Below are 21,032 nucleotides of genomic sequence, written 5' to 3'. Positions count from 1 at the left end.
TTCAGAAGTCAGCAGGCAGGAGGAGAGGAGGATCCGGGCCGTGCGGTGCCCCAGACTCGTCTGAAGGTCAGCATGGGAGAGAACAGGATCCCTATAGTCGTGGGCAGGCTGCAAGCTGGCCCCTGAGCTCAGCCTGGAGCAGGTCCTGACTTGACCTCTGTCCTGTTCGGCCCCCAGACCTGCTGAAAAACCACATTCTGAAGTCAGCTATGTGCGCCGAAGCCATTGTCGCGGGAATGTCCATGGAGACCCTGGAGGGCACTACGCTGGAGGTGGGCTGCAGCGGGGACATGCTCACCATCAACGGGAAGCCCATCATCTCTAATAAAGACGTCCTGGCCACCAATGGTGTAATCCACTTCATCGACGAGCTGCTCATCCCGGACTCAGGTAAGCCAGGCCTTGGGGACTTCGGTCCTGCCAGGCCCATGGCCCCCTCTGCCGTCCATGGTGGCAGGGCTTGGGGAACTCAGGGGTCTTTGGGGCTGCTTCCTTGCCTGCACGCAGCTCACAGCCTCTAAGGAGAGAAGGCCTAGGCACCCAGCAGGTTGCGGCCAGACAGTGAAGAATCTTGAGCTGCAGGCGTGGGAGTTCAGACATTATCTTGGAAGCAGTGGAGAGCCACTGAAGGTGTCTGGAGGGGCAGCGACTCAATTAAGGAGATTTTCAGCAGGTCTGCCTGCTCTTATTGGGCACGGAGGGCCATTTGCTGACCTCAGAGCATTTGTTTTCTCAATAGTGCCTGAGCATCCCAGGGTCAGTGACCCTGGGAGCAATGACCGAAGGGACTCTGGCTTGGATTTCATTCAGCGTCCTAGCCTCATTGTAGAATTCCAGTGAGGTCTACTGCCCATGAGTGAAGGAATTTCACAAGAAAAAAACAAACCAGAAGAAAACTCTTTGTATGGGTGTGGTCACTGGCATTATCTGCTCTTCAGAAGCCATGACACAGACACAGCTGTGTTCCTCCCGAGCAGTAGAAGTGCCCTCACCAGGGGCTGGGCCAGAGGCTGACCTCTACCGAACCTCACCTCACTTCACTTCCCCGACCAGTGAAATTTTCTGGGCCACTGCACCCCTGATGACACAAACCTGCTGTGCCCCAGCAGCATTTAGAGGGGTTGTTGACTCATGAGATGACATTCCTGCTGATCTATGTCATGCTTTGGGGTGGACAAATGATAAATGAAAACAGCACTTTTAACTTTGGAACCGACTTTCTCCTTCCTTGTAGCCAAGACGCTGTTTGAGTTGGCTGCAGACTCGGATGTTTCCACAGCCGTGGACCTTTTCAGACAAGCAGGGCTCGGCACTCATCTCTCCGGAAGCGAGCGGTTGACTCTCCTGGCCCCCCTGAATTCTGTATTCAAAGGTAACATGGGGAGGGCATCCCTGTGAGCTTGTCTCTGGGGACAGCTGCCCCCCGCTGTCACCTCCACAGCACTCTCCCCGATCGGCAGCACCGTGTGGAACGTGAGCGCTTCCACCCAGCTCAATGGAGAGCAGAGGTGATGTCACCAGCAACTGCAGAGGCCCTGTTGTTCCATTTGGCAGAGCAGAGGATGCACTTGGGGATCTGGTGCTCAGAACTCCAGAGTTTGCATCTGTCGGGAGAGCAGAGCACTCCCTTGCCTTTTGATTTGCAGAGTCAACTGCCAATGTGATAGTCAGGAGGTCAGAGTGAGGATACAGCCGAGCCGTGGCCACGGGGAAGGCGGAGAAGAAGGCCAAGTTGTGTCCGTGCTTCCCCTCCCTCTTAGGGCAAAACTCCAAACACCCTCGATGATCCAGACCTTTCTCTGTTTTTTTAATTCTCAGAAGATGCCAGATGTTAAGGAATATTGGCAGCCTCCCTTGATTTCTCAATCTCCATTTCCAAACTCAAAGAGGGACGGGCTTCCCACGGCATTTGTCTCCGGTTCTCCTCATTTCTGGAGCATGCCTCTGACCTCACCACACCTTCTCTTGCAGATGGAACCCCTCGAATTGATGCCCAAATGAAGAATTTGCTTCTGAACCACATCATTAAAGACCAGCTGGCCTCCAAGTATCTGTACCATGGACAGACCCTGGACACGCTGGGTGGCAAAAAACTGAGAGTTTTTGTTTATCGTAATGTAAGTTCTGGGTCCTAAGTCATGCTCCTTCTTTGTCTCAGCTCTAAGAAATGGCACCCATAGTAGTGTCAAAAAAAAAAAAAAAATGTCCTCAATAAGCAGGAGCTTGCCTGAGAACTGGTTTCTAAGGAGGGCGGAAGGAATTTCTGGAAAGTGTATCTGATATCAAAGAGTTAAAATGGGATCCTGTGGAAGGATGAGAATCTCCTTTTCCGGAGGCCTTTGGGAGTAGACCATGCACCCGTCTGACCTGGCTGGGTAGTCAGTCCACCTTGAACTCAGAGTGATGAACAAAAATAAGAGGGATGGAAGTTTTGAATCCTTTTTAGCTTATACGAAAAGAAGCCCCTGAACTAAAGTATGGCTGTCTTTGGTCCAGAAGGTTCTCTTCTCTCTCTTCAAACCCAACAGTTACCCTGGAATATCAAACAGGAAGCACAACAAAACATAACCCTTTCTTGGGACCAGCCAGGAAGTTTGGCTAAAGATGGTTGTCCTCTGTTAAATAAACGAGTAAATAGATTCGATCCTTTTATTTGGTCGTTGTCAATAAGCCTCACATGTAACATGATATCCTCATTCTGAGGACTCTCTGTGACTTTACTGGGCCCTCTGTGGCCCTTCTTTCCTTAAGGAACATCATTTTAATTTTTTTCTTTCCTAGAGAAAACACATCATTTTGTCCTGTCTAAAAGACCCACCCTGATCTATATTTATTGATCTTTGTGCATGAATCCATCAGCACATGCCCAGAACAAGTTGGGAGGCCCCTGCCTGGGTGGGTAACCTGCCCTTTCTCTGCCCCTCTTTTGCACAGAGCCTGTGCATCGAGAACAGCTGCATCGCCGCCCATGACAAGAGGGGGCGGTACGGGACTCTGTTCACCATGGACCGGGTGCTGACACCCCCAGTGGGGACCGTCATGGATGTCCTGAAGGGGGATAATCGCTTCAGGTAACCAGCCCCATCCCTGCCAGATGGTCATGGTGGGGCAGGACACCAGGCCTCAGCTCTCTCTCAAGCTCCCCACTTCCTTGGGGGTTCAACTGATGCTGGCAGTGTGCTTGTGTGACCTTCCAGGCTTGGGATGTGGAAAAGATGAGGGTCACCTTGAAAACTTATGTTGGGAAGAAGGTTACTTCTGGGAGTGTAATCCTCACATCCATGGGAACAGGGAGAGACTGCATTTTTATTCTTGAAATGCAAGGAAAACATCACACTTCCATTTTAAAGTCCCAAATAAGCTGAGAGCACCTGGTTTTGAGTATATGATGAGTCTTGTTCTGTGCTGTATCTAATAATTGCACCTATTCCTTGCCACTCCTTCTCCAGCTTCCCGTGTCACTCTATTTTCTTGCCCTACTCTCTCCATTTCTGACTTGCTCACTCACCACTGGGTGCTGTGACATTGCATATTTCCTATTCGCGAGTTCAGCCACCTGCAGGACAGCCTGGGACACCACCCACCCTTGACCCTCCCTGGAATCACATTCTCAGGGCCCAGTGGTTCAGCCAGATGGCTCAGCCAGTCTCTGGGTCAGCCACGCTGCTGGCCTTTCCCTTCTGGCCGTTTAACTGAGCTTAGCATTTATGGACAGAAGGTGCAGACTGGACTCGTTCCCTCTTTGTGTGTGGGGAGGAGGTGAAAACCAGCAAGGGGTGTGAATCCCAGTGGTCTTGGCTCCACCTACCCTCAGTGGTGAGGTATTTGGGACAATGACAACCCCACTCCCCCTCCGGGCAGGTGACGTTTTCTGTGTGTATCCACAGCATGCTGGTAGCCGCCATCCAGTCTGCGGGGCTGACAGAGACGCTCAACCGGGAGGGGGTCTACACGGTCTTTGCTCCTACAGATGAAGCCTTCCAGGCCCTGCCGCCAGGAGAACTGAACAAACTCTTGGGTAAAGACCAACTTTAGTCCATTTTTCAACTTTTCTAAAGTAACTGTCTAGGTCAAGTTCCCAGCAGGAAACAGTTGGCACATTGTAAAAGGTTCAACTGAAAGAAATTTAATGATGAGACTATTTGCAGAGATGTGGACAGGATTAAGGAGCCAGCAGAGGGTGATGACACCCAGGCACTAACTACCGTGGGAAGCGTTTCCCGCTCTGGGCCTAGAAGCTGAGCAGGGAGGGCAGGAACAGGGGGAGCTGGAGCCCTGGAGCAGGGAGGGGCACAGGACAGTGGCCAGAGCCACATGCAGCTGCCATCAGAGCCACCGCAAGGGGGCCACTAAGTGACTCAGCCTCCTTCCCCTCCCACACGCCTGCTGCCTGCCTGGCCTCCTGTCAACTGATTACAGGAGGGCAAGGGAGCCCGCATCATGCCCTTCCCAGCAGTCAGCCTCCCCAAGCACCAAACAAGGCCGAGAAGAGTAGAAGGAATTGATGGGGGTAACAAGCAGCCCAGTCATCCGGCGTGTCTTCCACTGAGGACCTGTGAGAACAGTGCTAATGAAACCGTAATGATAATGAAGTCCCTCAGGAGAAAAGCTTTCCCCAGAAGCTAGTCATAGCCCTGAGAAACTTAATTCAGGATGTCTGAGAGGCAATCGAGTGGTTAATAGCTTTGGCTACTGGATAACCTGAGATCAGATTCAAATCCTGGCTCTGGCATTTACCAGGTGAGTGACCTCTAACAAGTTGCTTAACCTCTCTGAGCCTCAGTTTCCCCATTAGAAAAATGAGAGTGGTCAGACTATCTTGCTCAGTGTGTTGTGAGGATTAAATGAGTGTTGCCCACGGTGCTGGGCACTTGGCCTCCGTCAGTAGTGGCTATGATGACGGGCAGGGCGGTGGTGTTGCGGTGTTTAGCTCTGATGTGTGTTCCTGAGAGACTCTTTCACGCATCACAGAAAGGTGAGGCTGAGGGGGAGGAAGGACCTTGGCCAACCCTTGGGGCCCACGTTGTCTACACCTCCCTTCCCGCTCTGCAGCAGGAGAATAGAAAGTTCAGGTTGCAGGCAGCTGGGAGCTGAATTTGTGTCCTGTTTCATTTTCTTTATTGCTAAATGAATGCCTGTGTCTATGATGCTGATGTATGTTCCTGAGAAGAGGGGAGAAGTGCATTCTGAACATAAGCTTTCCATCCTCTCCCTGTCCAGCAGGAACAGAATTATTTCCCAGGTGGTCTGAGCCTGCTCAGCTTCCCTTTCATTTCCAGTGTGAGAGGGGCAAAGGGACAGGGCAAAGCTTCCCACTCACACCCTCCCCCAGGCCTGCAGCAGGAGTAGACCCCAGCACTCCCTGGACGGACGGAGGGCAGCCAGGTGTTAGAGGTCGATGCAGGTGTTAGAGATCTCAGAAGAAGGAGGCCCTTCGCACCCTAGGGGCTGGCTCGGCTCAGCGCCCCCAGGCAGTATTTTTGTGGAAGGGAGCTCTTATCAGCTCCAGGTTGTGGATGTGCAGAACTCACTTGGTACCTTGTGGCTCCATCCCAGGGCACTAATGTGGATTTGTCGATAACCAAGAGAACTCACCAAAATGCTTTAAAACTTCCTCCTTCTCAGTTTCAAGATGCTAGAAATAGCCATCCGTACGCCCGGGGGAAATCCAGCCATTTGGCTGGTAATGTGAGTGTCAGGGGCAGCCTTGACGGAGATGAGAGGGCAGCTGGCAGCTTTCAGAATTGCCTCCCACACTTAATTTGGGAAATGCCTGTGCACCTTTATGAGCAATCGGTTGCTTTCCCCAGTTGGTGGAGAAGCTGATGTGGGCTGGAAGGAATGCTGAGACGTGACAAGGAGGGATGCTGCTGAGGGAGTACCCCCCTCAGTCCTGACCTCATCGGCTCCATAGCTCCTCCAGAATGCAGCTGTTGAGTCTTTTAAGTTCTCCCTTCAGGAAACAGCCGTCTCAGAATCTGCATTTGAGGGCAGAATGTGTAAATATTTCACTACTGTGTTATAACCGTCGGGAGCCACACTGATGATGAAATATCCCAGATGCTGGTGCTGGAAAGGTCCCTAGCTTTCCAAGCAAATATTTAGCTCATGGAAACATGAGTCATACTCACGGAAGAGTATGGATTAACTCTTTCTCAGCAGCACAGAGAGCTCTTGCTTAACCAGCAGCCCGTGACTGCTGCCATGGACTTGTGCCTTGTGCTCCTGACCATTATGCAGACAGTGGGTCAGAGGGCTGAGCACATAGTGGGTGCTTAATGAGTGCTTGTTACCTGGGCAAGGAGTTCTCCATTTCAGGGGTAACCACTGGCATCTTCTCTGGGGACCCCCCTTGACCACCCCAGTTACCAACCTTGGGATTAACTCTGTCTCCTTTTCCCATAAACCTGCAGGCAATGCCAAGGAGCTTGCCAACATCCTGAAATACCATGTTGGCGATGAAATCCTGGTTAGTGGAGGCATCGGGGCCCTTGTGCGGCTGAAGTCTCTCCAAGGTGACAAGCTGGAAGTCAGCTCAGTGAGTGTGTCTAAAAATTAAAAGGCTGGCCATGCCCTGCCACTAGGATTCCAGGGCACATCTTACCCCTGGGATGGCATTAGACACACACACCATTTTTAAGATGCATCTTGAATCTCTGAGTGCATTTTGTCCAAAGAGAGAGAGAAAACAGAAAAGGTCTTCAGGGAAATCAAGCAAGGTTGTGGTTAGACATAAATAAGAACTTCCAGCTTTGCAGAGGAATAAGCATCTCATTTGGCATGTGGGAGAGGCTGTTAGATCTTCCTTCCGTTAAGGAGGTGATAGAAATTACATGTGTGTCTTGAGAGATCAATCCCCAATCCCCTCCCGCCCTCCCGCAAATCCAGGAGCTCACTGTGCTGCACCAGGAGCCAGACCACCCCAAGGGGCTTTTTCTTCTCTGCTTGGCCTGTGAGCCTTCCCTTGCTCTGCCAGCTGATGATGCTTATTCCACTTTGGAGCTGCCCCATTGGACCCCTACCTTGAAGAGAGAAGAGAGAGCCAGCCCAGCTCCATCGAGCTGCCTGTGGCCTCCCTGGCTGCACCAGCCAAGGCCACTGACCCCCTGTGGAGGGGCTGCTCTTCCGGGTGTGGCTGGCTCAGCTTCTGTTCCCTGATCCTCTCCTAGCCTTCAGCCATCCCTTTGCTCGTCACTTTCTCTCTGGAGCCTGGGAAGGCTTGGTGGGAGGGATGGGATGACTTGCCTCACGTCTGCAGCTCACCTGAGAATCTCCCAGCTCATGGATTTGGGTGTGGGGTCCTGTCTGTCACAGGCTTCAGCTGCCCGCTTCTCCCTGGGGTCTGATGTGTGGGTTGTTGGGGAAGGCCTGAGATAGACTTACCCTGGGTGTGCTTCCTGTGAGGAAATCTTAAGTAGGGCACCGAGGAGAAGTGGAAAGAGCTCTTCACCCAGAGCTGGAGGCCTGGCTTCTGTTCCCAGCTGTCCCACCTACTGAGTTCAAAGGAGGCGCTTGGCCTCTGTGGAGTCTCCGTTTCCTCTTCCCTTAACGGGGGCAATAGTATGGACCTCTTCACCATACGTTGCTGTGAGGACTAAGTGAATAAGGCAAAAGAGCATTTTGTAAATTACAATGTGCTGAGTCCATCCGGGGATCAGAATGAATCCCCGACACTGCAGGTCTGTGGTGGATGGGGAGGGCTCCCTTCGCCAGAGCATCCCCAGCACTTAGCACAGGATCTGGCGTCTGGAAGTGCCCGGTAAACCTTTGCTAAACGAATGAGATAAATATGCTCCACACTCAATAATTGTTGTCTTTTGTCTCCTAGAAAAACAATGTCGTGAATGTCAATAAGGAGCCTGTTGCTGAAGCTGACATCATGGCCACAAATGGCGTTGTGTACGCCATCAATACTGTCCTGCAGCCTCCAGGTCAGGCCTAGAGTACCACATCCCCACTGAGTCTGCAGCTGGCCCTTCTCTACACGTGGCAGCTGGTGCTCAATAGAAAATCTATTCTAAGCAAAGATAAGCATAATGTGCGACATGCAAGCTGAGCCTCTGTGGATGGCATCGCTGTGGCTGATTGAAAAGCGAATCAGGAGCTGTTGGCTCGAATGCACTAGCCTAAGGATCTGGAGGACAGACCTCTCTTTGCTGAATTGCCTGGCTGTCTTGGCCCCATGCAGACATGGCCCATTGTTTGTTACACGTGGATGCTGTGAACGTGGTTCTGAGCACCCTCTTACAGCATCTCACCTCGTGAGAGCTCTCTTTACCTCCAGCAAAGCTGAACTTGAATCCAGCCTCTGTCCTCACTTGTGCATTCAGCTTTCTTTGAGCTCTTTCCCCATGGGCCAAATTCCACCATAAGTTATGAAAAGTTATAAAGGAAAAATTCATTTGAGAACGTGAGCCAGAAAGCCCAACAGTGCCCCTCAGTCATGGTTATGAATGACATGCTAATAGTTTCCCTCCCACCAAAGCTGCCTTTCTTTCGTCTCCAGCCAACAGACCTCAGGAACGAGGGGATGAACTTGCAGACTCTGCACTTGAAATCTTCAAACAGGCATCCGCATTTTCCAGGGTAAGATGCCCGCTGGGTTCACCCCTTAGGTCCTCTGCTGGGGCCCATGGAAGAGGCTCTCCCGGCCCCTGTCTTCCTTGGCTGCTCTCCCAGGGCTCTCTTGAAACCTCTCCCACTCCCACTGGGGCATCCTTAGCCTTGGCTTGTATGGAGTTCAGAGGAAAGAACCCAGGCAGCCTGTGCTTCCTTTGTGGGCCAAAGCCCAGGCCTTCAAAGTGAGGCCTCTGAGCCTCAGTCTGTGGGAAGCCACTGCTGATAAGAAGAGAAACAGCTCTGGAATTCCTCTGTCCAAGGAGGGCAACCCATCCCAAATTCACCTTACAGCGGCCTGGCCTGCCCTGAGCCTGGGCCTCCAAGTCTCTCTTCTGTGTTCCACGACGTAGCCCATCTTGGGTGATACCGGAGCTCTCCTGGGTGGTGGTGTGGATTCTGGCTACAGGGCCAGCTGTGTGTGTAGAACCTCGCTTCCTTGCCTCAGCCCCACCTCCCTCTCAGAACCTCTCTGACTCTTTCTGCTCTTCTGTGCCCACCTCAGACTCTGCTTGGGAGAGGCTTGCACATCACTTAGGGCTGACAAGACCAACTCTGGGGCTCCCCAGGACCCGGCAGTTCTCTGTGCCCCTTCCTCTTCCTCAACCCCAGCATTTTTTCTGAGTAGGGGTAGCAATGGGCAAAGCCACTGCCATAAGCAGGTGTGGGTATGACTGTCACTAGAAAACCTGACACCTTGTGTTTTCTTTCAGGCTGCCCAGAGCTCTGTGAAACTAGGTAAGTCTGGTCTGGGTTTGAAGTCCTCTAGACTTGTTTAGGCCTTACCCCCAAGCAGCCCCAAACCTGCCATCTGCTGTGTATAAATAAGAACATCATGGTGAAATAAAATGAGCCTGGCCTTTGAGGTCAGACACAGAACACCCAATTTCCTTCTCCATAAGATGGAGATAATAAGAGTGCCAAGGTTTTAGGGTTGATCTGAGTTTTTGGCTTTGGGAGCTGGGAGTGTTGCTCAGGGGCTTGGCAGAAGCCCACGGTGCAGACGTGGTTTCGAGCTGGTAGATGTGGAAAATCCCAGTTCAGAACATCACTGAGTAAGATACGAAGCTTCACAAACCGAAAAGTGCCTGCTGTGTGCAGGAGGGTATGGTAGAAGGAAGCCACTTGTCCCCCAGGTTCATGATTCTGACAGCGTCCTAGACTGATCTAGGGAAGTCTGCATCTTCTTAGTCTTTCAAACTTCTCTCTTTCAGCCCCTGTCTATCAGCGGTTATTAGAGAGGATGAAGCAGTAGTGTGAAGGACCACAGGAGGAAGGCACCTCAGAGGCTCCCCGCCAGTTTCTCTCAGTTTGCCAAAGAGACTGAATGTTTTTGAAACCAAATATCATACTTCAATGTACATGGGCTGCACCATAATGAGATCTGAGCCTCGGGCGGGTTGGGGGAGGAGGGAGATGTACTTTTAACTTTTTTTCCCCCAAACATGGCTGTTAACCCACTGCATGCAGAGACCTGGATGTCCCTGCCTGACATTCACTTCCAGAAAGGACCTGTCCCAAATGTGGAATTTTCTGCCTATGCCAAGTTCTCTAGAAAAGGAAGCTGAAGTTTTGTGGCGCTCACGGAACATGAATCAAGCAATCCAGTATCTTGGGGGAAGCCCTGGTATCATTTTTGTAAAGCTCTTTCACAGCTGGAGAAATGGCATCATTATAAGCTATGAGTTGAACTGATCTGTCAAACATGTCTTGTGCCTACTTGTGGCTTGGACACTTCCGTGTGGCCCTGTCCAGGTAGAAGAGAGAGGGTAGGTAGAGTGTGCGGAGCCCAGGGTTTCCCAGGTGTGGCAGAGCCATGGTGTGTTTGTAATAATAAAACCAAAGAAACGTATGCCCGTGTGGATGGGAACTGTGTGTTGGCCTGGGTCTTCACGAGGGATGGGTTTCTGCTCCTTGGGGCTCTGATGCTCCTTCATACGGAGATTCCACCCAGAGCAGCTCAGCAGGAGCTGAGGGATGGTCTGGGAGATGCCAGCAGCTGGCCCTCGCACACCCAGACAGCACATGGAGGTTCAAACCTAAGGCTCTGTTGAGCTTGTTTTCATTTCAGTCTCAGTCAGCTCTGGGGTCTCGAGTCCTCACTGGTCACTTCACCAGCACTTTACTCCTCTTATTGGCCCTAGGCGTCCATCTCCCTTCCAGGATTGTGACTGTCCCCCCCATCCCCGCCCCCGCCCCCGCTTTGTGTTGGACTTTTGAATCCTCGGCACCACCCTGTGAAGTGATTGCCAGCACAGTCCCATTACACAGATGAGGAGACCCAGGCTCAAGAAAGGGAGAACCACTAGTAACACAGAAAATAGCCAAGCTAGAACGGGAACCCCTGTGTCCTGACTCCCAGAGACCACCATTTGATAAGCAAGCAAGTCCAGGTTTTCGAGCCTCATACCCTCTGTGCTGACCCACATTCAAATCCCTTTCCCCATCTTCATCTTAAAATGGCCTTAGCGCTGAGAGGCTAATGCGGCCATGGTATCATTTCTCCCTTCCTATGTGGCCTTGGGTCTGTCACTTAACCTTTCAGTGCCTCCGTTGCTCATCTGTGACAGGGAGGACCATAGCAACTACTTCATAGATCCGTTGTGAGGATGAAAGGAGGTGATCCTTATAAAACGCCTGGCCCGGCATTAGATATCCTTACTCTTATCCTGCTCTCTGGGACTGCTCAGGATCAGTGCAGCTGCGAGCCCCTTTTTGTGTCTTTCCCAAAGGCACCCACTTTCCTGGAGAATGGGCCAGTCCTGCCCTCCACTCTTCACTCTGCCAAGGCTGACTCGCTCCAGCAGGGGGAGCTCATTTCACTTAACGGACCGGAAAACCCAAAGATGGTGCGGTCGACCGCACCACTGCTGGTGTGTCCACGGCCGGTGTGTCCACGGCCAGAATAGAGCAGTGGACAGCAGGCAGAGCCCTACCCTTACACAGCTTCCAGTCTGGGGAAAGACTCGTCATCCAATAAAGTCATTCGTCCATTTGTTCCGCAAATATTTGTGTTAGGTCCTGGGGAGCAGACACGTCCCTATACTCACGAAGCTTCCCTACTCCTGGGGAAGAGAGTTGTTAATCAGCACGATTGCCTATGGGTCCACGTGGACTCTGAAGGACAGCGCTGGTTCTGCGACAGATAATGAAGGAATCTGAAGAAGTGGGGGCCGGGGGAAGGGACACCCCGGAGTTCCCGGAAGTGGGAGGAAATGACCCCGGAGCTCCGGGAAGTAGGAGGAAATGAGAGGAGTTGAAGATGTTAACCTGGAGGGGAAGGAGTCAGGCTAGAGGGAGCTCCGGAGAAGGTGTCCCGAGAGGTGAGGTTTGGCTTCTGCGTGTGCCTGGTCCCGTTGTCACTTTCCCACAGCTCTGCCCGGCTCGCCCGCCCCTGGGTGGTCGTACTGCCTCGGGCTGCCAGTGACAGCCTAGCTCTCACTGGGTGTGCTGCGGCTGAGCTTCACTTTGAGCACCCAAAATGCGCACCCCTGGACTTTACGAGACAACATCAGAACCCAAAGAGGCGATCAGTATAACTTTTAAAGATCTCTTAATTTAAAATAAAAATCACTACACGATTCCTTAAGAATGCCAACCCACCTCCATCTGTCCCTGTGACCCTGGCCCTGCCCCCATCCCATCCCAGCCTCCGGGACAACATCTTCACCCTACTCTTTCAGCCAGAGAGTCCCCCATGTGACAGAACCATAAGCAGCGGTGGCCCTGCCTTCCCCTCCCAGCCAAAGAGGGTCAAGTTCCCTTTTTTGGGTCCTAAGCACCCACTTCTCCCCCGTTTTCCCTGGAGACCCATGCTGAGAATTAGGTGCTGCAGACTCCCAGGGCCGAGGAGTCGGACAATGAATGTTCCGGGGGGTGGGTGATTGCTGGAGGGAGGTGTGCGCCTGCCCTGTGCCCGCCTCCGTCAGAAGGCCAGAGAGCAGCCCAAGCCAGAGGGAATTTGCCCAGGCCTCCTGTGAGCCCTGCCCACTCGGCCCCAACCAGGAAAAGGAAGGAGAGGGAGGAGGGAAAGGGGCTCTGCTGGATCACCTTTTCTGTGCTGTCACTGGGGCTACCAGGCCCCTGGGGTAGAGAGGGCTGCGTGGACCCTCAGCAGTGGGGCCAAGGACTTCCAGGCTGGGCTGTGCCTTTCCCACACAGGAGGCCGCCTTGGCCAACTGAGAGGCCAGCTCAGCTATCAGGCCAGAGGAGTGGTTGGGCTATGCACCTAAATGTGTGATCTTTCCTCTTCCTTCCATCGGTCCTATGAAATAGGGAAGTCCTTGTAGAATTCTCATCTTACTGCTGTGGACATGGAAGCCTAAAGAAGTAAAGTAGTTTGCCAGGTCACAGGATAGGAAGAGGCTGGAACACAAACCTGGCCCATGTGACTCCAGACCCTACACTTCTTAACCACTCCGTCCCCTCCATCCCCCCACACCAAGGCCCATTGAGGAGGAGGCCAGGCAGCCCTGGGAAAGTAGGACATGGGTACCAGAGTGACCAGAAAGGGTTCGAAACCCCCACTCCTCCTGAGAAGCCCCAGCAGGCCTGGTATCTGTTTGCATGGCCTAGACCATAACTTGTCTACACGCTGCTGGGGGGCTGGGAGGGGGCCAGCAACAGTCATAGATGCCCCAGCCACGTGGGTGTCAGGAAAGAAGAGAGGGCGAAGGGATTCCTCACGCAGAGGAAAATACCTCTGTGCTTGAAACCATAATTCAGTGTCATAGTCTGAGAGGGGCTGCCTGGAATATTGTGCTCAGAAGAATTTCCAAGGCCAGAAGAGAAGGCCATGGAATGAGGGACGGGCCCAATGCCCTGTCCAGAGAAGTCAGATGGGGCCGCCTCTGGCCGTCCTGCCTGGAGAGGAAAGAAACACATCCGCTCGGTGGGATCCTTCCGCCGAATCCCGAACTAAGCCAGTTCAGAGAATAAGCAGTGGGGAGTGGAGGCCTGGGACACCGCCTATATGTACACATTCACGCACACACACAAACACACACACACAGCCCTAAGAAGCCCAAGACAGAGCCTGGGGTCCAGGCAACTCACACTTCACACTCCCTTGTGGGTGGGGAGAGGACTCTGGGACCTGGGAGAGGAAGGAAGCAGCTGAGGTAGGCTTGCCCCACAGGAACCTTCCCCCCCTCAGGCCGGTTGGGGACAGGCTGCACCCAGCCATCTACACCTCAGCCAGCGGCAGCAGTGGTGTCCCTGCCATCACGGAGCTTGCCATCCATGAGAGAGGCGGTGGAGTTGACACTGAGACCTGAGGGGTGAGGGGGCTGGGGAAGAGAGTTTAGGCTGAAAGGACAGTGTGCATAAAGTCTCTGAGGCAGGTGCTGGAAGGATTTGTGTGGCTAGAGTGGAGAGGTAGAGAAAATTCCTCTGGTGAGATGTCTGAGAGCCATACCGTGCCTGGCTTGCAGGCTGTGGTAAGCACTTAGGACACTATCCTTACGACAATGAGAAGCTCCTGCAGGATTTTAGCTCAAGAAGAGAGATAGGGAGGGGTGTGCCATGATCAGATTTTTTTTATTATGGTAAAATATATATAGTGTGGAATTTACCATTTTAACTATTTTTAGGTATACAGTTCAGGGGCATTAAGTACATTCACATTGTTGTGCAACCAATCTCCAGGATTCTTTTCATCTTGTAAAACTGAAACTATATCCATTAAACACCAACTCATTCTCCCGCCCCCTCAGGCCCTGGTTACCACTGTTTGACTTTCTCTCTCTATGTATTTGACTACTCTAGGTGCTTCATATATATGGAATCATATAGTATTTTTCTTTTTGTGATTGGCTTATTTCACTTAGCATGCCTTCAAGGTTCATCCAAGTTGTAGCATGTATCAGGATTTCCTTCATTTTTAAGGTGAATAAAATTCCACTGTGTGTATACCACATCAATGGACACTTGGGTTGCTTCCGCCTTCTGGCTATTGTGAATAATGCTGCTATGAACACGGGTGTACAAGTATCTATTCAAGTCCTTGCTTTCAATTATTTTGAGTATATAACCAGAAATGGAAATGGAATATGGTAATTCTATTTTTAATTTTTTGAGGAACCGCCATACTGTTTTTCATAGTGGCTGCACCATTTTACATTCCTATCAATAGTGCACAAGAGTTCCAATTTTTCTACATCCTCACCAACACTTGCTATTTTCTGTGTTTTGATAATAGTCATCCTAATGAGTGTGAAGTGATATCTCATTGTGGTTTTGATTTTATTTTTTCCCCTAATAATTAGTGATGGTTAAGCATCTTTTCATGTGCTTATTGGCCATTTGTATATCTTCTTTGGAGAAATACCTATTCAAGTCTTTTGCCCATTTTTGAATTGTGTTTCTTGCTTTTTTAATGTTATAGAAGTTGTTTACATATCCTGAATATTAATCTCTTATAAGATATATGATTTGCAGCTGTTTTCTCCCATTCTTTGCATTGCATTTTTATTCTGTCGATAGTGTCCTTTGATGCATAATTTTTAAAAATTTTGATAAGTCCAATTTATCTATTTTTTCTTTTGTTTCCTGTGCTTTTGGTGTCATATGCAAGGAATCATTACCAAATCCAATGTCATGAAGTTTTTCTCCTATGTTTTCTCCTAAAAGTTTTATAGTTTTAGCTCTTATGTTTAGATCTTTGAGCTATTTTGAGTTAATTTTTGTGTATGATGTAAGGTAAGGGTCCAATCTTACTCTTTTGTGTGTGGATAGCATCATTGTGTTTTCCTAGCATCATTTGTTGGAAAGACTATTACTTCCCCATTGAATGGTCTTGGCACTCTTGTTGAAAATCATTTGGCCATGTATATGAGGGTTTATTTCTGGGCTCTCTATTCTGTTGGTCTGTAGGTCAGTCTTTGTGCCAGCACCATACTTTTTTGATTACTGTAGTTTTGAAATCAAGAAGTGTGAGTTGTCCAACTTTGTTCTTCTTTTTCAGGATTACTTTAGCTTTTCAGGGTCCCATGAGATTCCATATGAATTTTAAGATGGATTTTTTTATTTCTGCAAGAAACATCATTGGGATTTTGACAGGGAGTACATTGACTTTGTAGATCACTTTGTCTATTATTGACATCTTAACAATATTAAGTCTTCTAATCCATGAACACAGGATGTCTTTCCATTTATTTGTATCATCTTTAATTTCTTTAACAATCTTTTGCACTTTTCAGTGTACAAGTCTTTCATAGAACCTTGGTTAACTCCTAAGTATTTTTTTTTTTTTTGGATGCCATTGTAAATGGAAGTGTTCTCTTAATTTTACAACGTGTTTTTGAAACATTGCTTTGCCTTCAGTGTGGAGGATAAGTTAGGGTGAGGGTAAGAGTGAAAGCTGAGAATCCAGTTAAGAGGCTGTTACCATCATCCAGGCAAGAGATGATGGATGACCAGGGCGGTGGCATTAGACATGTAAGGACAGGGAGGGATCTGTGATGTATTTTGGAGGAAGAACAGACAGGACTTGAAGATGGGCTGGAAGAGTGGTGTGAGAGGAAGGGAAAATTCAAGGATGATGCCTATGTTTCACCTTGAACAGCTGGCTAAAAGGTGGTGCCATTTTTTTCTAAAATGCAGAAGAATGGGGGAGGAGCTGCTGGTAGAGGAAAACTGAGAGTTCTACTTTGAGTATTTTAAGTGGAGGAAATTGTTTAACATCTAAGTGGGATGTCAAGAAGCCTTCTAGATATCCAAGCCCAGACCTCAGGGGAGAGATCAGGCCTGAGATGGGGTATCTGGGAGTCATCAAAAATAGGTGTTATTCAAAAGTAGCCACTGGGCGAGATCATCTAGGGAGAGAGGATAGATAAAGAAGAGTGCCTGGGACAGAGCCCTGGCTTGCTCCAGCGTTTAGAAGCCTGGCAAAGGAAGAGAAATCTGCAAAAGGGCCTGAGAAGTTATGTGTGGAATCTAGAAGCCAAGAGAGGAGAGCCTTTCGAGAAGGAGGGAGCATCAACTCTGTTAAATTATTGGTGTGCCCATTAGATGCGGCCAGGCGAATGTCATCAGTAACCTTGGCGAGAGCATTCTCAGTGGAGGCAAGAGGACTGCATCTGGAGGAAGAGGGAATGAGGGGTGAAAACGATACGTTTTCTGGTTTGAGTGCTTGACTGGATGCCATTTTTAGGGATTGAGAACCCTGTAGGTAAATGAAAAGCTGGAAATAATCTACTTGTTCAGTCTCATCCTTCATGCCTGGATCAGAAGCCCCTCACGCCATCCCCTGTGCATCCATTATCACAGCCCTAATAACTTATTTGGAGTAATTTCCCACTTCCTTTTTGGCTATACCTGCTAGGGTGTGTGCTACTCCAAGATAGGGATTCTGTCCCACCCCTGTGTCCCAGCACCTAGCACAGGGCCTGGCACACAGGAAGTGTTCCAAAGGTGTTACCCCAGAGCCTGGTTTCCAGAGAACAAATGACTCCTTCATTCAACAAGGTGAGCTCAGGCCCCTGTCGCTCTCTGAAAAGGAAGAGGGGGCTTTCCAGAGACTTTGGTATCCTTCTGGGGGTTCTCATGCATGTGGGTTGGAGGAATCCTGCATCCAGAATGCTCCTCAGGTTTCTCCCAGAAAAGCAGAGGGTGGCCTGTGGACATCACCATCCCCAGGGCAGCCAGGTTCCCAGCTCTACTTTAGTCCACTTTGGCTAAGAAGACTCCATGGGTCAGCAGGCTCCAGGTCAAGGAGAGCATCTAAGTCCAAAGAACAGACAACAGCGGCTTAATCACACTGCAGAACGGGTCACTTCATCTTGAGCAGGTGACTGGACCCTCTAACTCCTTTGGGGAGGAGGTTTTGTGCTTAGAGAGCTTTTCCCCATTTCTAAGATCCTCTTCCTCCACTTCTGTTAGAAGGAAGAAGGTCTGAGATTTGTGAGCAGCAGAGACAGAAGGGAAAGACTTCTGATTAAATATGCTCATTTAGGCAGAAATGAGATTTTGAGTGAACAGATGGAAAACCACTCTCTCCTGTCAGTGAGGCCAGTGAGTCCCTATGGCTTCTTGGCAACAGCCCTTAAATAATTCAAGTTCAAGAAAGCCATCTGCACACAGGGACCTTTCTCTGATGACAGCTCTCAGTAGGGCTTCTGGAAGTGGAAGTGGAGAGTGAGGGAAACAGCCCTGGGGGAGGAGAAGGCTAAGTCCCCTGGTGGTGGGGAGCGAAATCCGGGCCAGCGTGTAAGCCCCCTGTGTCCTCAGCTCTTCAGTCGTGCAGGGGCGACACCTCAGAACAAGCCTGAGAAGGAAGGACGAACACTCTGAACTGCCAGGATGCAGCCTCAAATCCCTGCCCTACTCTGAGAGGAAACACCTTTATTCAGATCCTACTAACTTTCAGCCTAGAGTAGGGACTCCTAATCTTCCTTCAGCCGGGGACTCCTGATGAAAGCCGGGGACCCTCCTCTGAGGAAAATGCACAGGTAGCTACAACACACAGTTCTGAGGACCACGCCTCCTGAGCCCTACTCCAGGTACAGCCACTCAGCCTGAACTCTGCAGCACTGCATGCTTCTTGAGTGAGCAGGCAAGTCCTCTGCCCCAAAAGCATCTAGCTTAGACATGCAGTAGGTCATCAATAAATAGAAAATGAGTAAGCTGTTGATCTGCAACCCATTTGCTGGGCCTGCAGGAGGGCTCTGAGGCCGTCCCTCAGTGGCCCAGGGGCAGCCTGACAGCAAGAGAGGAGACAGAAAAGTCGGGATCAGGCATGGTGTGGAAAGGCCTTCCCACGAAGCTTGTGCGCCGTCTGCCTCAGCAAGGACACTGGGGAGACCCCTGCAGATGTCAGGAGGGTGGGAAGACCTTTGCTTAGAAGCTAAGACGTTTTCAACTTGGGAGAATCCACCCTTGTGGGGACCCCAGGGCGCTTGAGTAACATGGAAACACCTTTATTTTTGGTTTATAGTTTACATACTTGAGAGAATTCAACCAGGAGAAATATCCTATAAATAAAGTGAATCTTTGAAGGTATTTATCAATAGCTTATACCTTTTTAGAGATCATGAAATTTATACCAGTGAATGATTAAAAATAAAAGCCCTTTGGTCTTCTTTCTAACCATGTTTTTAGTTTTAGAAAAATCATTATTTGTGAACTTAGTTTCATTTCCTAATGTGTCTATCATTTTCTTGCGAACTTTAAAGTCCAATTTGAATCCAATATACTCTAAGATGGGAATTCAGGACCTTAATGAACAATTTCACCTCCAAATTTTTATCCCGCCACTAGGAAGTCTCCAGTCACTTCCTTCCCCATGACTTTGTTCTGCCTTCTTGGACATGCGCTTTCTTTTAGCACATCAGCTTGTATTTTGAGGTCACATTTTCTGTGCCTTTGATCTACATATCTGTGCTTGCACCTGTTCCACACCACTTAAATTGGTGTTAATTTCGTACCTTTTAACATCTCATGGAATCAGATTTCTTTGCTTTTGAAGATAACTTTTTTCTTTTTATAAAATTAACACTTTCTCCTTGCAAAAGTTTTAGAGCATACAGAGAAGCAGGAAGAAAAAGTAAAGATTCCCTATAATTCTACCAACTAGTACAACCTTGTCAGATTATTGGATCAGACGCTTCCAGATGCTTTTGAGGAGAATGTGAGCATACATAATGTATAATCTTCCTTATTGCACCAAAATAAATTATTAATAAGTTTTAAAGTAAAAATAAGGCAGGAAAATGGAGGGGGCCGGGTGAGAAGGAATGCAGGCTCCTCTAGGAGCAGAGAGCTAGACCCCAGCCCCAGCGCCCCACAGCCAGCAAGGAAAGGGGACCCTCAGACCTCAACCACAAGCAACCGGATTCTCCCACCTACCCACCCATATGAGCTGGAACTGCTTTCTTCTCCAGAGCTTCCGGGTAAGGGCTCACAGACGCCATGAGACCCTGAACAGAGAACCCAGTCAAGTCCACCCAGAATTCTCACTCACAGAGCTCTGAAATAATTGGTGGTGTTTTAAGCCACCAAGTTTGTGGTAACTTGTTACACAGCCGGAGACAACTAATAGAGGCATTTAAACTGGTGAATGATTAAGAAGAAAAGCCCTTTTATCATATTTCCAACTATATTTTCAACATTAGGAAAATCATATTTGGGAATATTCTTGTGAATTTAGTTTCCTTCCCTCAGCATCTGCAGAGGCCTCTGAATCACCCTCGCTCCATGGAAAGCTTGTGTTCTGGGCCAAGATGGGATGTCTGGGACTGGGATTCAGGACCAGGCCCTGCAAGGCCCTGCTGTGCAGGTGAAGGCCCTTCCTTCAGGAAGCGGGGAGACTCCCCACCCTAGAACTGTCCCACACCTGCAAAAGACCTGCTGAGAGCTGGGGTGTGGGACTCCCTTGGATTGGCTGCACCTCTCTTCCACGTGCGTTCCTGGGCATCCTCCCTGGTGGTCTAGCTGTCACCCTAAAGGCTTCCACATGCACAGTGGGACTACATTTGGCTGACAAACTGTGATGCCCATCAGCTGAACCTGTGAGCTTTCACAGGGCCTTCAGGGAACAAGTGCCTCCTTTGCATTTTAACACACTTAAGTCTTCACATTTCTGTCCTATAGCAGCCAAGGGCTGGCTGCTGAGAGTGGATCACAAAGGGCTGTGGAGCTCCTCCAGCCCCACCCTCTAGTGCCAATCATCATAATCTTCTCAGGAGGAGAAAAGGCCCCTTCTCCCTGAAGGCCTTGTACAAAACCTCACGCTAGGTATTTTACACTCACATTCTCATTTGTTATCTTATCATTGTTCCAGTTTACAGCGAGGGGAACTGAGGCCCAGAGAGGTTGTATAATTTATGCAAGGAGGCATCGTTAAATAAGTGATGGAGCCGGGATTCTTAGTAGCCAAGGGGAAGGCATGCATTCAGCAACGACATGCAGAGCAGTCAGTGGTGCTCAGTACTGCTGCTGTGTGTTAGCAGTACTGAGGATGTTAGAATCCTCAGGGGGGCTTCTTAAAATTCTGAAATCTGGACTTCAGTGCCAGAGGCTCTGATTTTAATTGGTCATAAGGGAACTGGGGCCTCAGTAGTTTCAAAACCTCCTTGGGTGATTTTGACGCGCGGAGCAGTGGTTCTCCCACACAGCCATGTGTAAGAACCCCCTAGAGACCTTGTTACACATGCAGATCCCTAGGCTCTACCCTGGGAGATTGTGTTTCAGTTGGGCCAGGGTGAAGCCCAGGAATTAGCATAGTGAACACCACCCCCATGCAGTTCAGCTCAGTGCTTCTCAGACTTGTTAAAATGAAGATTCTGATTCAATAGGTCTGAGATGGAGCCTCAGAGTTTGCATTTCAAGCAAGTTTTCAGGTGACATGGATGCTGCTGGTCCAGGGGCCATACTTTGAGTGATAAGTGTCCCAGCAGATTTGGAAGAACTGCCCTAGC

General features: G+C 49.8%; 1 protein-coding gene across 1 annotated transcript in view; it reads left to right on the top strand.

Annotated features, from left to right (window-relative positions):
- Positions 1 to 10,468, top strand: part of TGFBI (transforming growth factor beta induced) — a 31,518-nt gene extending 21,050 nt beyond the window's left edge. The window contains exons 8-17 of the mRNA XM_014828426.3: positions 178 to 390; positions 1,235 to 1,372; positions 1,972 to 2,117; positions 2,935 to 3,071; positions 3,888 to 4,018; positions 6,414 to 6,538; positions 7,829 to 7,931; positions 8,507 to 8,586; positions 9,330 to 9,354; positions 9,831 to 10,468. Of these exons, the coding sequence (XP_014683912.1) occupies positions 178 to 390; positions 1,235 to 1,372; positions 1,972 to 2,117; positions 2,935 to 3,071; positions 3,888 to 4,018; positions 6,414 to 6,538; positions 7,829 to 7,931; positions 8,507 to 8,586; positions 9,330 to 9,354; positions 9,831 to 9,871 (1,139 nt within the window). The 3' untranslated portion in view covers positions 9,872 to 10,468. The remainder of the gene's footprint in view (positions 1 to 177; positions 391 to 1,234; positions 1,373 to 1,971; positions 2,118 to 2,934; positions 3,072 to 3,887; positions 4,019 to 6,413; positions 6,539 to 7,828; positions 7,932 to 8,506; positions 8,587 to 9,329; positions 9,355 to 9,830) is intronic.
- The last annotated feature ends 10,564 nt before the right edge of the window (positions 10,469 to 21,032 follow it).

Source organism: Equus asinus, chromosome 9 (assembly GCF_041296235.1).
Source record: "Equus asinus isolate D_3611 breed Donkey chromosome 9, EquAss-T2T_v2, whole genome shotgun sequence".
Classification (NCBI taxonomy): Eukaryota; Metazoa; Chordata; class Mammalia; order Perissodactyla; family Equidae; genus Equus; species Equus asinus.
The sequence above is the reverse complement of the archived record's forward strand: the minus strand, read 5'-3'. Positions and strand labels throughout refer to the sequence as shown.